Source organism: Nicotiana tabacum, chromosome 4 (assembly GCF_000715075.1).
Source record: "Nicotiana tabacum cultivar K326 chromosome 4, ASM71507v2, whole genome shotgun sequence".
Classification (NCBI taxonomy): Eukaryota; Viridiplantae; Streptophyta; class Magnoliopsida; order Solanales; family Solanaceae; genus Nicotiana; species Nicotiana tabacum.
The window spans coordinates 26,507,690-26,525,997 of NC_134083.1; the positions used below are offsets into that span (position 1 = coordinate 26,507,690).

The window sequence follows — 18,308 nt, forward strand, 5'->3', positions numbered from 1 at the left end:
ATGTGGTATAATCGCCTGAGTGATTACATGTTGAAAGAAGGGTACAAGAATGATTCAATTTGTCCGTGTATTTTTATAAAAAGATCTGGATCTAAATTTGTTATAATCGGCGTGTATGTTGATGATTTAAATATCATTGGAACTCCTAGGGAGCTTACTAAAGCAGTAGACTATTTAAAGAAAGAATTTGAAATGAAAGATCCTGGAAAGATAAAAATTTGTCTTGGTCTACAAATTGAATATATGAAAGATGGAATTTTTGTCCATCAATAAACATACACTAAAAAATTTTTAAAACGATTCTATATGGATAAAGCACATCCATTGAGTACTTGAGATCACTCGATATAAATAAACATTCATTCCGACCTCATGAAAATAATGAAGAGCTTCTTGGTTCCGAAGTACCATATCTTAGTACAATTGGTGCACTAATGTATCTTTCTAACATTACAAGACATGACATAACTTTTTCAGTTAATGTCTTAACAAGATATAACTCTGCTCCTACAGAGAGACATTGGAATGGAATCAAACACATATTGTTGTATCTAAAAGGGACTATCGATGTGGGATTATTTTATGGCAATGATTGCAGTCCCGATCTTGTTCGTTATGCCGATGCTGGGTATTTATCAATCATGACTACTTCATCTAATCATGCTGAGATAATTGCTATTCACGAAACAAGTCGAGAATGTGTATGATTGAGGTCTATAATACATCTTATTCGAGACAAATGTGGTTTTGGAATGTGACAAACTACCCACATTTTTGTATGAAGACAATGGAGCATGCATAACCCAATTGAATGGAGGATTCATAAAAGGGGATATGACAAAGCACATTTCACCAAAGTTATTTTTCACACATAATATTCAAAAGAACGGTGATATCAATATGCAACAGATCCGTTCAAGTGATAATATGGCTGATTTGTTCACCAAATCTCTACCGACGTCAACCTTCAAGAAACTAGTGTACAAGATTGGGATGCGAAGGCTCAACGATGTGAATTGATGCTCTCATCGGGGGAGTTAATATGCGTTGTACTCTTTTTCCCGTATAAGTTTTTGTCCCACTTGGTTTTTCTTACAAAATTTTTAACGAGTCAACCAAAATGCCTATTTCTAAACATGTGTACTATTTTTCCTTCACTAGAATTTTTTTTCCCATTGGTTTTTTTCCTAATAAGGTTTTAACGAGACACATTATCTATGAACATCAAAGAGGGACTGCTATAAGAAAAATCAAATTATGGTGGATATCTACTCTTACTTCGTGATCTTTTCAAATGCTTAATAACATATTCAATGACATATTTTTATGCTTAATGACATATTCGACATATTTTTCTTCACTTTTCATGCATACACACAATTTAATAAGAAATAGGACTCTCTCCTCTGTTCTTTCTATATTTTTTAACTTGTTTTTACTTATTCTATATTGGTACTTTAAGCTATATTTCATAGCAATTATTTCGTATGTATTTTCTCATTGGCTTATCATATTTTAAACCTAACAGGCAGTCCGTTTAGTAAAAACTTCGAATACAGGTGTGATATTACCCAGCTTCACAGTTTCTAAGAGGCGTTACAAAACAGTATCAGCAACTCAGAAAAAGGCCAAAAAAACACCGAATTGAAGAGAAAAAGAGAGAGTAAAGCAAAGAGGAAGAAGAGAGCAAAGAGGAGCGATGGTGGGAGAAGAGAAGAGGCATCAGATGATGCAAAACCTATTCGGAGACCAATCCGAAGAAGAAGAAGAAGAGGAGGAGGAGGTTGAATCCGAACACGAATCCAACCGTCAACCCGATTACGCTTCGGTTCGAATTTTTATCTCAATCCCCTCTTCTGATTCATCAACTTCTTCTTTCTTTTTAAAATTTTTGTTAATTAATTAATGTGATATGGTTTTGTTTGATTTTTCGCTGAAGTGTTAATTTGGCCCTAATTGGCCATCATCGTTTATATTTATTGTTTAACGTGTGGAAGAATGATTTCAAGCTGGTTGAATCCAACTACTCCCTTCATTTCAATTGGTCATCGTGTATATTTATTTGTGAACCTATTTGAGGAACGCAAGAATTTAAGAAATAAAGGAATACTTTTAAAACTTGTGGTTTAAAAATGCCGTTGGCTATTAGACTTCAGATATAAAAGTTTGTTATTATGCATAAAATGGGTAGGTTCAGTAAAATTATTTTCAAATTTAGAAAGAGGCTTTTCTTTTTGGAACCTTCTAAAAAGGGAATAGGTCACGTTAAACGGTAATGGAGGGAGTATTTTTTCGAGCAAAAAAGCAGGAAAGAGAGTCTTGATGAGTTGCGGTCCTCTTTAGTTGATATTTTTGAATGTGTATAGTCAGCTCAGTGGTTTGAACGAAGTGGCTTGTTCTATGGCATGCCATCCGAGGGAATGTTGAAATGTATGCTACTTTCAAGATAAAGTTGGATTTCCTAAAATGAGTACGTACAAGAAATCCTATTTAAATTATGAGGACTAGGGAACATTTTTTGTATCGTCATTGATACATGCATTGGCATTATTTGTAGCTGTAGCATATGAAGATTTGTTGGGACATAGTAGTTTAGTTTGATTGCTTTAATTTTTTAAAATTCTGTCTTTCACCCTCTACTCGATGATGTTTCTTGAAGTGATCTGACATGATATATGTTAATGTATTGGTTAAAAGAAAAGAAAGCTTCAGAATTTCAATCGATGTAAGCTTTGCTTCTTGGGAATTGGAATTCGCATTCTTCATTCTTATTTATGTCTGGTCACATAAACATTTCGGACTTTGAAACTGTTCTTGTGCGATTATTTCGTCTTCAGGATGATGGGGATGGAGGGCTGGAGCCAGAAGGAGAAGGTGAAGCTGATGTTGAAGGTGAAGGAGAAGTAGAAGTGGAAGGCCAAGGGGAGGCTGAGATGGAGAGTGAAGGTGAAATGCAAGATGTTGATCCTGGTCAAGGAGAGAGTGAGGGTGAAAGAGATCAGAGTTCTCAGGAAATAGAGGTTGGTGATCAAAGGGTAGAAAGTGAAGGAAGAGACTCAGAGAGTGATGAAAAAGAAGAATATGGTCAAAGAGTAGTGACTAGTAGGAGGAGGGAAGTAATTGACAGTGAATCAGAAAGATCTGAGGAAAACCGATTTGGTGACAATGAAGACGAGGAAGTAAATCAAGCAAGAAGTCCAAGGTAATTGGTTGCCTGTTCCTTCCTCTCTCCACTTCTTTTCTTTTTTTTTTTCCCTTTTTCTTCTAGATGTTTTTTGCTTTGGAGAATGTACAGACATGTTCTGCTCTCTTTCATCACCAGCCCATGGTTCAAGTTGTTGATCATTTGGATTGTAAAGTGTGCCCACTCTCTTTTTACTCTCATCACTCGAGTACATGTACTGGCAGAAATGCTGTTTTACTTTGCGTGCTAATCAAACTTTTATACTCCAAGGATCTAGTGGCGTACTAGGTGTATGTTTGAGACAACAAAACTCAATAATCATGTGGAATTGCTTGCATTTTTGGCTCGTTATAGGAGCATTTTGCAAAGTCTTACTATCTCAATTGTGTATATGTTCAATGTGACAAGGAGTGTGCAATTTTGATAAAAGTTATTTTTGAAAGGGAACCACTAGATTGAAAGAAAAGGTATCTTGGATAATGGCATCGGCAATAGTTTTCTCAATCTCTCTCCATCCTTTTGTGATTCTAAATCCAATGACGAGTCCTATCAAAGTTAAGTTTCCACTACCATGCATGGAACGGAATTTCATCTAAACAAAATATTTGATCTTGCCTTCTCTTCATATTTGTACATTAGTCATGATTTGCCTTTTGAACATTCTACACCTTAATTCTATCCTGCAACCTCTGTTCTCACTTTTTCTTAGTTTACTTATCTATGAAAGTCCTAACAAATTAAAGTTGCTTGTGCTCATACCTGAGCATTTTAATCCAGTTTGCTTCCTTTAAGCCATAGGAATGAAGAGGGAAAACTGCCAAACCACCTTAACCATAAAATTAACAGGAAAAGCCTGGATCCTAATGGTTGCTCCACGGGTTGAGTGGTTCCCGCGAGGGTTTGAGTAACTGGTGTAGAACTTCAGTTTGGCGTTTAGAATTCAAGAACTACAACACTTATATGTAAAGAAAAAAGGTTCTCAAGAACTACAGTCTTGCAAGTTTGACAGTTGACAATAGCCTTTGTTTTATTTCTCAAGCGTATGGGTTTCCAAAAGGTAAGTTTGTAAGACATCTGGACAGACTATCTGCTTATTGAATTTGAAGTTGGCACATCAATTACTTCTAAGCAATCTACTTGATGGATGACAACTACATGGTGGCAGATTGTGCTTGAGTTGTAAATCCCTCATATCACTCTGAAATATTATCACATACATGGACAAATTGTAAAAAACCCAGACGTAAAAGGTTTGGTTACATAAGTTGGTCAGTGAAATTTTGATTTCTTATCGTGGAGAAAAGGAATTATCTTTTGATGTTGTTTTGTTGCATCCCAAAGATTTTGAACACAGTGATTTTTTGTTTTGCAGCAAGTCCCCTGGGGAAGAGAAAGATGAGGCTCACATATCCTCTGCCCCAGAGATTCGTGATGTATTTGGGGATTCAGAGGATGAAGAAGAGGCTGATTATGTTGTTCAGGATCAAATTGATGAGGAGCAAAATGTTTGTATAAGTGCTAAATGAGCAGTGCTCTTCAACTTTAGTTCTTCTGCGGTACCACTTATGAGTTTAAAAATATTTCCATTGCAGATATCTCCTATGGAAGAAGAAACTAGCTATGGGAAAGTGAGGCCAGAAGATATTATACCTGAAGATGACGGCGGATACGAGTCTGAAGAAGAGCAAGTGGAATCTAAAACTAAGGAAAAACCAGTTGGGCCCCCATTAGAGCTGGAGATTCCATTGCGTCCACCTCCAGCTTATTCAGATAAGGCCAGTATTCTTTCTTGTTACTTCTAACCTAATTCAGAACTTTTTTTTCATGTTTGTTCCTTTTATTTTTCCCTTTTGGTTGCATCAGTTTGCAGCTAAATTTTGAATAATAAGAAAACTTGGTTGATATTGCTCAGTGGTTGTAGTTTTTTCTATGATGCTCTTGGTAGTTTACATTTACCGATTAGCTTTAGAGAAGCTTGATCATCTTTTCTGAGAAGGTTCAGAAGTCCAGTCAACTTAAATTTGTAGGTCCATTTTTGCAGACTGTATTGCACGAAATTTTCCCGAATCATTCATATCTAGACTAACTAGTGGAACACACACGTCTTTTATATTTCTCAGTACATCATTACCATCAGCATCTTCTAATTCTATCATCTGTGATAGAGAAGGGGGGAAAAGAAGAAATCTCACTCATGGTATTTTAACTACTTTTTCTTTTGAAACCTTTTGGGCTTGAAGTTATCAAAAGCTTGATCAGAGAACGAATGAATAGGGGGAATCATTGTGTCGAAAGGATGAGAATAGACTAGTCACTGGAAAGACTTTTTGCAAATACGGAAATACCGTACTAATGCAAGTTTAACAACAACAACTAAGTCTTCGTCACAACTTAGTCTTTTGTTGTAAAGCTAATAAATTATTTTCCTCCCATATGTAAGCATCCAATTTATCACATGGATTCTTTAGATCCAAGAATGTTATATCATGGCTTATCCTCTGAGAACCTTAAACAGATTTTAAGTTTTTATTGGGAAAAGAACTTTCAATCGGACTAAACTTTAGTCCAGTTATTTCTTTTACACAAGCAAGTTCAGTTGATCCATTTGATGCTATGGCTCATGTGGGGTTGTCAAATATTGAAAACTTCATTCATGCTGGTCAGTGTTGTTGCTGCCTTTTCTGTCGACCCCTGGAACCTTTAATGATTGAAAAAAGTTTTACTCATTGACTTTCTTATAATGCAGATGAACATGATCAAGGTTTCTAACATAATGGGCATTGATCCTAAGCCCTTTGATCCAGCGACATATGTTGAAGAGGACGTCTTTGTGACTGATGAATCTGGATCTAAGAAACGCATCAGCTTAGTTAACAACATTGTTCGATGGAGGAAAGTTAAAAAGCCCGATGGAACAACAACTGTAAGTGAATTGTAACTAACTTGGTTGTATCTATATGCCTGGCATGGATCAGAAAAGCAGATCTATCTCTGATTTTCCTGATGAAATAAGCAAGTTTTTTCCGTTTCTCCTTTTGCACATTCTTTGATTCATCAGATATTAATTTAAGCTTTTAAGATCGTTGGCATGGCGTTGTCTGATGCTGATAGGGGACATATTTCTTTAAGAAAAAGGGAAAATTTTGTAGTTCTGAAGTTATTCTACATAATTCACCTTATTAAACAAAGTCTATTCACATAATTAAAGCAATTAAAAATCGTAGTGGTGTTATTCCTTGATTATAGGAACTGAATCAAACAATTGGGAGAAGGAAACATGAATAATGACAAGGGAAAGGGAAAAAAGAAAACAGACCAGAAGACATAAGGTACATCAGGTAAACATCACGTCATCGAAATGGTGTTATCAAATTCAAATGAATATTTAATACATTATGTTGAAGATGATGTTTCTGTGACAGAAGAATCTGCAACTAATAAGCGAATTTGCTTAGTTAATAACATTGTCTGATGGAGGGAAGTTAAAAACCCTAGCAAAATACGCAAGTGAATCTTTGAATAAACTCTGTTATATTTATATGCTGTGGTGTGGTTTCAGAAAATCAGATCATGTCTCTGGGTGTCCTGATGAAATAAGCAACTTTACGCTTGTTTACGTTGCATAGCTTGATTCATCAGATATTACTGTAAGTTAAGCTCATCCGCTTGGTGTTGACTGGTATTTTTTCTTTTACAAAAAAGGGAAATTTTGTTTTTCTGAAGTTTATTCCACATAATTAAAACAATTAAAATGTTAGTGGAAGGAAAGATGAATAATGACAAGGGAAAAGGGAAAAGGGAAAAAAAAGAAGAAAAGAAACAGAAGACATAAGGTAACATCAAATGAACATGAAATCTAGAAAAGGAGGTAATTATTTAATTGGTTATATTTCTTATCTTTGTAAAATATTAGTAGGCTATCTTGGCTTTAACATTTTTGCTGTGCTGTCAAATATTGCTGATGTGTATTTTGGAATAACTCAAGAAGCTGGACAGCTTGTTCGTTATTTATCTCATTTGTGTAACTTTGTGATCACTTTAATATCGTATGGATTCAAAGATCAATGAGAAAATTTCTCATTCATTTAGCATTTGTTCGTACTGACTGAATGAATGTTTCTATATGTAGGTAGAAAGCAATGCACGCTTTGTGGAATGGTCTGATGGCAGTGTACAATTAATGATTGGAAATGAAGTTCTGGACATATCTGTGCAAGATGCCCAGCATGATCAAGCCCACCTGTTTCTAAGACACGGAAAGGTGAATCTCATGTCTGTTGTCACTTCTCATATGTGATGCACAATCCTAGTAACGTGGGATGGGAATTTCAGGGAACATAGTGATCCTTTCGTCAAAACAGCAGATATACACTCATAGATTCACCAAAAAGAAAGAACTTGTAACAGTTTAGCCTTATGAGGTTCTCACAGTTTGTTTAATCACTGGATGATTTGTAGGAGATTAAAATATGCAGTAGTAATTTTTACTCCGTATTAATTAGGAAATTGTACTTCGGGCTTCATAGATAATAGGATTAGTAATTGACTGATATCTGGATTCTGGACTGTCTTGCTTGTGTGTGTGTGTGGGGTGGGGGTAAGTAGATTATGAGGTTTAAAATCAAAATGAATATTTATTCCTCTAGCATCAACAAGTTAAGCAAACACTCTCTGCCCATCTCTGTCCTTCCTCCTCCTGTCAAACCTAGCAGCAGACAGTAACCATCTTTTCCCTGCTCCATTCTGCGGTACTGGTCCTACTCTGGTGACTTTCCTTAACCCCAGTTCTGATCACCTTCCCCACTTTCCTCGTCCCCGTTCTCTCTTCCCTCCTTCCCTACCTGGTTGTCTCTTTATCCGTCCACAGATTCCTTCCATCCCAGATTGCTCATCTTTCCTTCACCACCGGAAGACTCCTTTCCTCTTTACTTTTTCGCCAGATCAGTCTCCTCCCTCAACCTGTGATTTTTATCCCTTTCGGAGGAAGCTTGGCTGCATGTCTCCATCCGTTTCATTCCGTCCCAATTTATGGGCTTTTTCTATATTGGGATGTCTTGGATATCATTCAATTATTTTTTTTCTTCTATACAACTTACACGACTTTGAAGAATTTACAGCCATTTAACTATTCAAATTTAAAACTATGATAGTGATATTTTTCTCTATCAAACTAACTCCCACTCAATACATTAATACTTCTTTGAGTACCAACTAATATTGTAAAGAAAATGTACGTTGGGGGACTCAACCTTAAAAGTTAGCTCATGAAGTTAGAATTGTCCAAGATCATACAAGGAGACAACAATTTATTCATTCAACTTATGTGGAACACTCTAACACCTAGTCGCTGGCCAAGATTGGACATCTGGAGTGAGTATAAGTGTATAACATTACATGGAGCTTCACTATTCCCCTAAGGCTTTGGTCTAGTGGTAAGAGCAGCGCGTGATGTGTGGGTTAGGCACACATCACTGTTTTGAACCCTATCATAGTCCTGGTATTTAAGTGGAGAAGGGTAGAGGGGCTGGCTCGACCGAGTTTTAAACCGTGCATCACTGTCCCTTGGGTTTTCTCGGTCAATAAAAAACTTGGGGTGCAGTATTGAGAAACACAACAGCATGGTTAAGCTTTGGTACCATGCCTAACTCAATCTCAAAAACTAGCCATGAGATGGGGACTGTCCATATGAGGAAATTACAGCCCATTCCCTCAATCAATGTGGGTAAAATGTGTAATTCATATGTCAAAGTAACATCTTAAACTTTGTTTCCATTCACATACTGTGATGTGAAAAGGATGGAAGGGGTACTTTTTCTGGGTCAACAATTTTAGTACTTTTTCCTTCCATTATTTGCTGTACTTTACGTATAGGAAAAATGCCTGAAGTTGCTGCAAGTTTCTCAAGGGAAATATGATGGATGTTGCCTGACTATCGAAAGGTCTTAAAGAAACATGTTGAATTTTGATGACCGTTGTCAAATTTGTGGCGAAAATACAACATTAGTTGGTTGGGAAATCAATTGGTTAAATTACATGATACAACTTTTGAACGCAAAAGATGGAACTGTGCCAAGGGAATTTGAGTAGGAAAATTTTCTCATATTTCAAATTAAATGCCCAATGGAGCTACAGACTGGATATCCCATTTTAATTCAATTCCTTTGTCCATGGATTATGATCCTGTCATCTCCTGCATTCCACAAACAAGACTTACTTCTTGGTGCTGGTGTACTTTTAGGGGTCGTTTGGTTGGGAAACAAGTTATCCCATGATTAATTATTCCGGGGTTAGTTATCCTGGGATTAATTATCCCACCCTCCCATAGGGATAAAAAAATACTATAATCCCGGGATAACTAATCCCGGGATTAGTTATACCACGATTTTATCCCAACCAAATATGGGATAAACTCATCTCAAATTTAATCCCGGGATTAATTATCCCTTATCCCTCGTACCAAACGAGCCCTTAAGGTGTTATCAATGACCCCATCCTGCTTCTTTATTTTCAATGAAGACTACCATTAAAATGTTTTGGCTAGCAATGGCATTCATTTGCTAGTTATCAATTGATTCTTTTATATTTTTGCTATTGCTATATCCTATCAAAGATTAAGTGAATCAGAAGCTGGAGGCTATTCCAATTTCAGTGAGGTAGTATTAAGTGTGAGATCAGCTTACATACTCCTATTGTGATTAGATTGACGCCTATGACGTGCAAATATAAGCATTTGCTGCAATTGATCTTGATGATCATATTAGGTTGAATACTGTTTACCTTTTTGTCTTCATTCCAAAAGTCTGTAATTTATGACGTTTATTACCCAGTGATCCCTAGCATAAACACTTAACTCGCAGGGAATACTACAATCGCAAGGGAGAATTTTAAGAAAGATGAGGTTTATGCCTTCATCCTTGACATCAAACTCTCACCGTTTATTGACTGCCCTTGTTGATTCACGTCATAAGAAGGTATACAAAGTGAAGAACTGTTTCACTGACATTGACCCTGAGAGGGAGAAAGAGCAAAAGGAAAAGGTAAAATTGATGAGTAATGGATTATGTTTTGCTTTTGTTATGTTATAGCTGATAAGTTGACTTTGACATTCCTTTTGTCTATGAAGGCTGAAAGCCAAACAATAAGAGCAAATGTAATCCTCAACCGGAAAAAGGAGAAGGTCAGCCGTAAATACATGCCTGCTGTACGTAGGGAGCGCCAACTCTCTCCTGGTTTCTTAGAGGATGCGCTTGAGGAGGTAAGGTTTTCTATTTTCATCTACCATACATATTGTAGGAAGCATTATACAGTGGCATTGTGCATAGAAACCTCCTGATCCCTGCTTTCTTTGAAGTGGATGTATTATATGTTCACATGATTCAGTGTTTATATGGGTGTTGCCTTGTGGGAGACATTAGTTGAACTGCTCGGCATTCCTTAGAAGAATTGCCACTCTGATCTATCTTGATATCTGCCTATTGGAATTTTCTCTCATTATCAGGAAGAGGATACTGATTACTATGACTCTCGACGGTCTGCTGCTCGACGTCGCTTTGAGGAAGATCTAGAAATGGAAGCTCAAGCTGAGAAACGAATCATTAATGCAAAAAAGGTGCAGAAGTCTTGTAGAATTAAAGAAATTTCCCCTTATTTTCTTTGCTACTTCTTTCAGCTAACATGAAGATTTTCCCCTTGGTCAGAAAGATATTCCTAGACAAACATCATTGTCTGCTTCAAAACATTCTCGGCGCCCTATTGATTTTGAAGATAGTGAGAAGGAGGAGTCTGAGTATGAAACTGAAGAGGAGGAAGAGGAAGAAGAGAGGTCTCCCCCACGTAGAAGGGATGTGCAGGAGGAGCAGGAATATGAAGAAGAGGAAGAGCGTGATCAGGGCGAGGAGGAAGAGGCATATGAAGAGTCAGAAGAGGAGGCTGAGGTAGGAAACTGATCTTCATTGTCCAGTAAATCCCATCTGAACCTTTTTGATCATGTATTGCGTTTAATAAATAGGTAATTGCGAGAAGTTTAAACTTTTACTGGAAAGTTCTCTATACTTTTGAGGGTATTTCTTAATCTGCTAGTTTGTAAACTGCCGTGCCAGAACTGCTGTAATCTTTCCAGACACATAGGCCTTCTCATATAAATCAATGAGATGGTTCAGCCAGATGCATATAGTGTTTGACTTTGCGTGCCATTTTCCTGGGCAGCAGAGTCAGATGTTTGCTTAGTAAAATATTGAGGATAGTTTTATAAACATGTTAATCAGGGTAAGGATTCCTTATAGATGCTGGAGTGGCTTAGCAAGATATTGACCTAATGTTTGCTAGATATGCTAATGAGACTTTCAAGACCACGTGGGCTCCTTGCTGTATCCCTTGTGCAGTAAATTGGTGGCACTACAAGCTATCAGCTGCAATATCTGGTTATTTTGTGTGCTGCCAGTGTAGTAATTTTGAGATAAGATTGTCTGAAGTGTGAAACTTGTTATGTCGTATTAAATTAAATATCTAGGAGCAGGACAAAAGCTACAAAGCTGCCAGCTCGAATTTTGGAACAGATAATTAACTTATCTACCTTATTCTTCTTCAAATTTTTAGAAAATACTAATTATTGTGTTAGATTAACAGCGATAAGTACTTTTAGCTTAAAAGAACTCTTATGCTTATAAAGCAATACTTCTTGGTAGAGATTTTGAAGAAATTCTCTCTTGCTCGCTTATTTAACATGTGGAATTTCAATTTGAAAGTTTATTTTGCTAATGAACAATAAAAGTGCGCCATAGAATAATTTTACCAAACATAACTAACGGATGGCATAACGATAGAAGGGCTGGAGACCAGGAGGACCAACTTTGGGAACCAAGGTTCGAATCCCCGCAGAGCTGACTCTAGGTGACTCTTCCTATCAGCCTTAGCCTTGGTGTGTAGCAGGTACCCAATAGCTTAGTTGAGGCATACACAAGTTGGCTCGGATATTACTCTTGCCAAAAAAAGAAGAAGAGAAAAAGAGTAACCATATCAAACTTTTAATTAACTGTTGCAGGGGCGGAGCTAGCCCATCGATTACGGGTTCGGCAGAACCCAACCGCTTTCGTCCAATCCATGTATTTGTCTTAAAAAATCCATTGAATATGTACAAATTATTAATTTAGAACCCAGTAACTTAAAAGGATTAGAACCCGAACCCATAAGCTTCAAATCCTGGCTCCGCCTCTGACACTATGCTCTCCAAGACGCACTGCCTCCCAAAATGGGTAACAAGGGAGGTTGACTATTGTAGGTAAATTTGTTAACAAGGGAGGAAGAATATTGGACGATGGATGCTAGCCTTTTCATCACTCATGAGATATGAATATCTCATGAGGTGTTCCTGGTGTTGCATTTTTTGCCGTCGCTTGTGAACATGCAACGAGGCTTTTATGGCCTGTTTCTAAAGCTGTCTGTATTAAATGCGAAGGCACATTTTTCTGGAAAATAGTTCGTATAGTAGCCTCTAGGAAATAGATGGTTTTCCTCTCGATGTTTCTAAACCATTCCACTTTTAGAAGTCAGCATTACTTAATTTTACTTGTATGAGTGAGCTCTTGGTGTCACTTCATCTATCAGATTAGGGCCTAATGCTTGGATATGAAGTTTTTGAGACGCTGGATGGCACAATAGTAAATTAGATATATCGGTTCCGTGGAGAAGTTGGTGAAATCAAAGCAAAGTGTAAACCGTTGTCAGTGCCAGCAGGTGCAAATATCCATTTTCGAGAAGTTAGTGGTCATGTGCAATGTCTAGTTATTTGAGGCGTGGAATATCAATAAATCAACATAGATTAACGTAATGTAGGAGTTAAAAAATTTACCTGCTCAGAAAAAAATATGACTTAACAGAGGTTTCTTACGAGTTGGCTATATTGATGTCTCGGATAGTTCAGCTCATATTATTTGATAAGGCAGGATACTTGAGCTCATCTCTTAATTTTTAATGCGTTCCAATTTGGGGCTGGCTGTAGACTTTTTTTTAGGTAGTTTGTTTGGTGTGGTTTTCTATGAAATTGTCTCTAATTTCCTCCTTTTTAAAAAGTGAAAAATGTATCAAGTTCCATGAATAGGAGAAGTTCTTGAAGTTGAAAGGCAGAACTCCAAGTTCGATGTTTCGGTGTTCTTCAACAATAATGAAGAATTTGGAGTGCTACTCAAAAATCGCCGAAATCCAAATTCTGTGCTCACCTACCAAATATCATCCCGTTTCTTTGTATATACTGCTTGCAGATTGCCACCATCTCCAACTTACCAAATCGTTGCATCGCATTTACCTAAGCCAAAGACTGCAATCAGTGGCAGTTTCCTTGTCAGCACATAAATTTGCCCAATCTCCCCTCTTCCCTCTTTCCGAATAATCTCAGTATGATTAGCAAAGATTTCTGCAATGACCGTTGATCGCCATGTGCGAGCCAGAAGAAGATGCGTGTTCAGTGTTCCGTGCTCCTATGGTCATGCCGAGGCAGCATCAGCGACATCAAAGGTTGAAACAAGGGGGAGATAAGCATAGTGGAAGAGAAGTGGAATCTAATTTCTAATCAAAAAAGATTTTTTCAAAAATAAAATGAAATCAATGAATTTATAAATTTTAAAGGAAGATGGAAAAACATTTATGGTACTATCTTGTAATATTTTTACTGCATGTTTCACTCTCTTTCTGTGCAGCCTTTGTTTAATTTCCCTTCTGAAGTTTGATTCTTCCGAGCATGATAATCATGGTCGTCATGTTTGGTGATCAGTCCTGTTGAGATTCAAACAAATGCAACAATCAGGGGAACTCCCGGTATAATTTGATTACTCAAGAGGGAAGATTGGAAAGGAACATAGATTACAGCGAAATCAATCTAATACGTCAACCTTCAGAACCAGAACATCCCCCCGTTAATATACTACCTGTACAAAAGTGATGGATCACAGAAATATGCTTTCGACGGGGACCTTCTAGTTCTCTGTTGGAGTTCCCTATTATGGTTATAAATCTTTGTTCTGGTGCTGATTAACACTGTTTTGTATGCTAAATCTTTAACTAGGGTTTTGATGCCATGCAGTTTGAAGAATTCACTTATCTGAAATTTGATTGTTAAAATCATTTACTTCATATCTCTCACTTTCCTTTCTTGTTTTTGTCAAAACTCGCCAGGAGCCGAAGCAAAGTGCTAGGGAATCAGCACCAAGTAAGCGAAAAGGGATTGAGTCGGATGAAGAATCTCCTCCAAGGAAGACGACAACTCATCGCAGGATGGCAATTGTTTATGACAGTGAGGAAGACTAAGATGTAATTGCATGGAATCTCAGACAGGTGAGTGTTGGATGTGAACCATTTTAAGCTCCCTGTATGACATGCTTCTTCTGTGATAAGATGTCAAGGCTTCTTTTGTGATGGATGTATAACATGCTGAGTTTTGTTTTCATCTTGCATATAAATTTCTCTACTCTTGAGAGAATTTTTCGCCCCAATCATCTTTTTTCTTCAGCTCTACTAAATCAAAATTTTATTGCATCCATTGAAAGCTTATATGCTGAATGTTCTGTTTTTCTTGTTAAAGGATTACTGGAGTTTTATTTGTTACCATCTCAAAAAAATGATTACGGGACTTTATGCATAGTTGCTGACGTTTAGCTGTAGCAATTGAATTAGGTCAGGTTTAGGAGTTTTTGGTGATATTTGTAGACTGGTTGCAATAGATTTTTCCATTCCAAAGATCGATTGATGATAGAATTGCAAAGTAAAAAGTTGAAGAACTTGTTGATAACTTGATATTGATAATGTTTTTGGCTGCATAGTGGTCAAGTAGTTCTGGTGGTTGTAGTAGTAGTAGTAGAATATTGGTTCTAGCATAATCTAGTGGTATATCTGTATTATAATATCTCTATCTGTAGCTAATGTGGTTCTATACCAGAGTTAAGAACGATGGTGAAATCCTGATGCTTCCTTTTCTTCGAGGTGTACATCTTTTTATCCACTTTTAACTAGAGTTCCTTTGAATCTTGAGTACTAAATTCTCATCTTAAAGAGATCTACTTTTCTAGTTTTCACAGAGCTGCGCGCGACCTTGCAAATTTTTCAGATAAAAAGTTTGAAATGTATTCGTAACCTTTCTTGATTCGGGTTTGTATTTGCCAGGAAAATTTGCACAGAAGATTGTCACATGATGGAATGGAACGCTCGAAGTCCTGGGGACTTGAAAAGAGGCATCGAGTGCCTGAATGTTAGTTCAATTATACACCACCAACCTTATTTAGATTTATACTTTCAGATGTCTTTCTTGTGCTGAAGTTGCTGAATAGCCGTAGCAGAACTGATGTTACCTTTTTGTTTTTTTCAATATGTTGGAATTGCTTTTTAAGATGGATATAACCTGGTTTCTTATCAGCTACCTATTTATAGATGAAACTTGAAACTTAGTACAGCTTCCTGTTTGTCTTTTCTTTACATGTTCAGCAGTTTTTTTTACCTGGTTCGATTCAGCAGTTACTCTATAACCATACCAAAGAGGCAAGGAGAGGAGTAAAAGCATTCTCACCTGCTCCTCCCTTCAGTTTCTGTTCTTTTAGTTTGCCTTCTAAAAATCGTCTCCTTAAAATATAATATGAAATTGCTTCACTAAAATCTGGTAAGCTTGATTTTATTCTGGCCTCAAAGAACCAACAGAGCAGCTTGAGCTTGTGTAATCTGCTGTTCTTGCTAAGAGAGTTCTGAACCAAAGGTGCCAAAAGTAAATGCGACCTAGGTTTATACATCAGTGGGTATTCTTAACTAAGAACGTGCTTGTATTCTATTTGGCACTTTTCAAGGTATATAATTGTGAAAAGATTTTTTCTAATCATTTTTCCAAATGACTTACATCTTAGTTTTAAGTTCTAGACTTATCTATATCTATATCTATCTATACTATAGCGAAATGTCACTAGATAAAATAGTCATTTAATTATTTTTCTAATATTTAGAAATAGCCATTTAAGTAGTTCTACACTATTTATGAAGTCATTTAATTATATCCATAAATTATTTCCCACAATTTAGGGAAAAAAAATCGTACATACACACTAGGAAATATTTTGGTTCAACTCCATTACACATTATGAGAGCTTTTCGTTAAACTCCATTTATATTTAATCTTCTTTTAAGTTTAGGAGTTTTTTTAGTTAATAAAATTTGGCCTAATTCATACAAACAAGGAAAGTTTCGTATGAAAGCTCACACACAAGGAGAGTTATGATAAACTAATCTTCTACAGAATATAACGGTTTTAGGTTCTCTTTCTTTGAGCAGAAATTTTTTGCATTAGTAGTTGAATTTTGTATGCATATATTTATATTAATATTTGAATTTTATATTCACGTATTTATAAATTTTATATTAGTAGTTGAATTTTGCATTCACGTATTTGATTAGAACTTTGAACATAATAGCTAAGCAATTTGTATTATACCCGGTCTTTAATTTGTATGCAATATTTGTAGGCATCTCTTACAAGATTAATGTGTTATATAACCTATCATCCGGAAATTTCTTTCAACAATGGTTTTGGTTTAAAGTATAAGGCAATTGAATTTATATGCTCTTTATCTTGCAAACTTTTGTTAATTTTTATATAATTCTCTGTTTCGTACTTTGGATTTGGATTGGATGATTTCATATCTGACATCTTACGAACTTCAGTTAATTTTTATATAATATTGTGTTTCATATTTTGGATTTGGCTGGTTTCATATCTCACTTAGTTTATAAATTTTACATAGGTTGTTTGGAAAATTGCTATTCGTAACAGAAAAATTGTTAGATATTCGATCTAAGTCTTATTAGTAAATGTTGTATAATACTAATTGCTGTGCCGGCCAAGTTACTTATTAAACTATATATATATATATATATATATATATATATATATATATATATATATATATATATATATATATATATATAATATTGCCTTCATGTAATATCGATTTCACACTAAAAATATAATTATTTAATTATTTCCTAATATTAAGAAAATAAATCTAATTATTTTCTAATATTTTAGACATTAAAATCAACTAAATTTTATGTATTAAATTCTTTCTTATTAGAACTACATAATCTAACATTTTTTGTTTAAAAAAAATAACACACGAAAATCACATTAGAAATTTTGCTCATTTTCAATTTATTTTAGGTTTAGGAGTCCTTTATTTTTCTAAAAGAATTAATAAATGTTAGTTGTTAGGTCAACTGAAATCCATGAAAAAATAGTACGTTATCTTGCATAGATCAAGAGAGCACGTCCATGAATGACGATTTTGACTACATTTTTTAAAATATAGATATGGAAAGTAGGATAAATAAGCAAATGTTGAACGAAGTTTATAAATTAAATTTTTAGCAATTCAATTAGATATTTTTAAAAATAAATTTATCAACAAACGATTTTCATATTTATTTATAATTGTATTATTTTAAAAACCTATACACAATAAATTAATTAACTTTTTACGCTTTGACAATATGCTCATGTCGGACAAAATTGTAATTATGATTAATATAACTAATTTGATTTTTTCTTGAAAAGGAATGTTAATGCTAGCTAATATCTAAGAATATAAAGTCAGCTAAAAATTGCTACTCTAAGTCTTGGTAAATTAGCAAAATCTTGGCATTGCTTGAATTTTTTTAAATTAACAACTTGCCAAGAAGTTTGTATCGCATGAGAACCTGAAGTTGGTGAGAATTATTTATGAACTAATATTTTATTCTCCAATAAAAGCAATTACGGGATATATGGTTACGTAACTACTCAATGATTGCTTATTAAGATTTTAAGTGTGATGACCCGATAAGTCATCTTTAAATTTAATAATTATTTCTGTGTTCTTAAACCTCAAATAGCACCATTCAACTTTTCTCGACTTTCATGCGCAGTCAGTAAATTTTCCGAAAATTTTTTATGTGAAAAATTGATTAAAATGTGAAATAGTACTTCAAAACTCATATTGAGTTGACTTCAGTCAACGTTTTGAGCAAACGGACCTGGATCAGTGCTTTGATAATTCCGATAGGTCCGTATCGTGATTTGGGACTTGGGCGTATACCCGAAATTTAATTTGGAGGTCCCTAA

At 35.5% G+C, this 18,308-nt stretch overlaps 1 protein-coding gene across 1 annotated transcript; it reads left to right on the top strand.

Moving 5' to 3' along the window:
- Positions 1 to 1,550: 1,550 nt before the first annotated feature.
- Positions 1,551 to 15,620, top strand: LOC107765147 (protein LEO1 homolog). Its single transcript, XM_016583754.2, has 12 exons — positions 1,551 to 1,828; positions 2,838 to 3,202; positions 4,557 to 4,689; positions 4,777 to 4,959; positions 5,931 to 6,107; positions 7,314 to 7,445; positions 10,042 to 10,221; positions 10,308 to 10,439; positions 10,683 to 10,793; positions 10,882 to 11,118; positions 14,351 to 14,509; positions 15,335 to 15,620. The coding sequence occupies exons 1-11, from the start codon at positions 1,700 to 1,702 to the stop codon at positions 14,480 to 14,482; spliced, it is 1,911 nt and encodes a 636-aa protein (XP_016439240.1). The 5' UTR covers positions 1,551 to 1,699; the 3' UTR covers positions 14,483 to 14,509; positions 15,335 to 15,620.
- Positions 15,621 to 18,308: the final 2,688 nt, after the last annotated feature.

Coding starts and splice junctions, on each gene's coding strand:
- LOC107765147 (XM_016583754.2), top strand. CDS start 1,700: ATGGTGGGAGAAGAGAAGAGGCATCAGATGATGCAAAACCTATTCGGA. Junction 1,829..2,837: donor GTCAACCCGATTACGCTTCG/GTTCGAATTTTT, acceptor TTTCGTCTTCAG/GATGATGGGGATGGAGGGCT. Junction 11,119..14,350: donor AGTCAGAAGAGGAGGCTGAG/GTAGGAAACTGA, acceptor AAAACTCGCCAG/GAGCCGAAGCAAAGTGCTAG.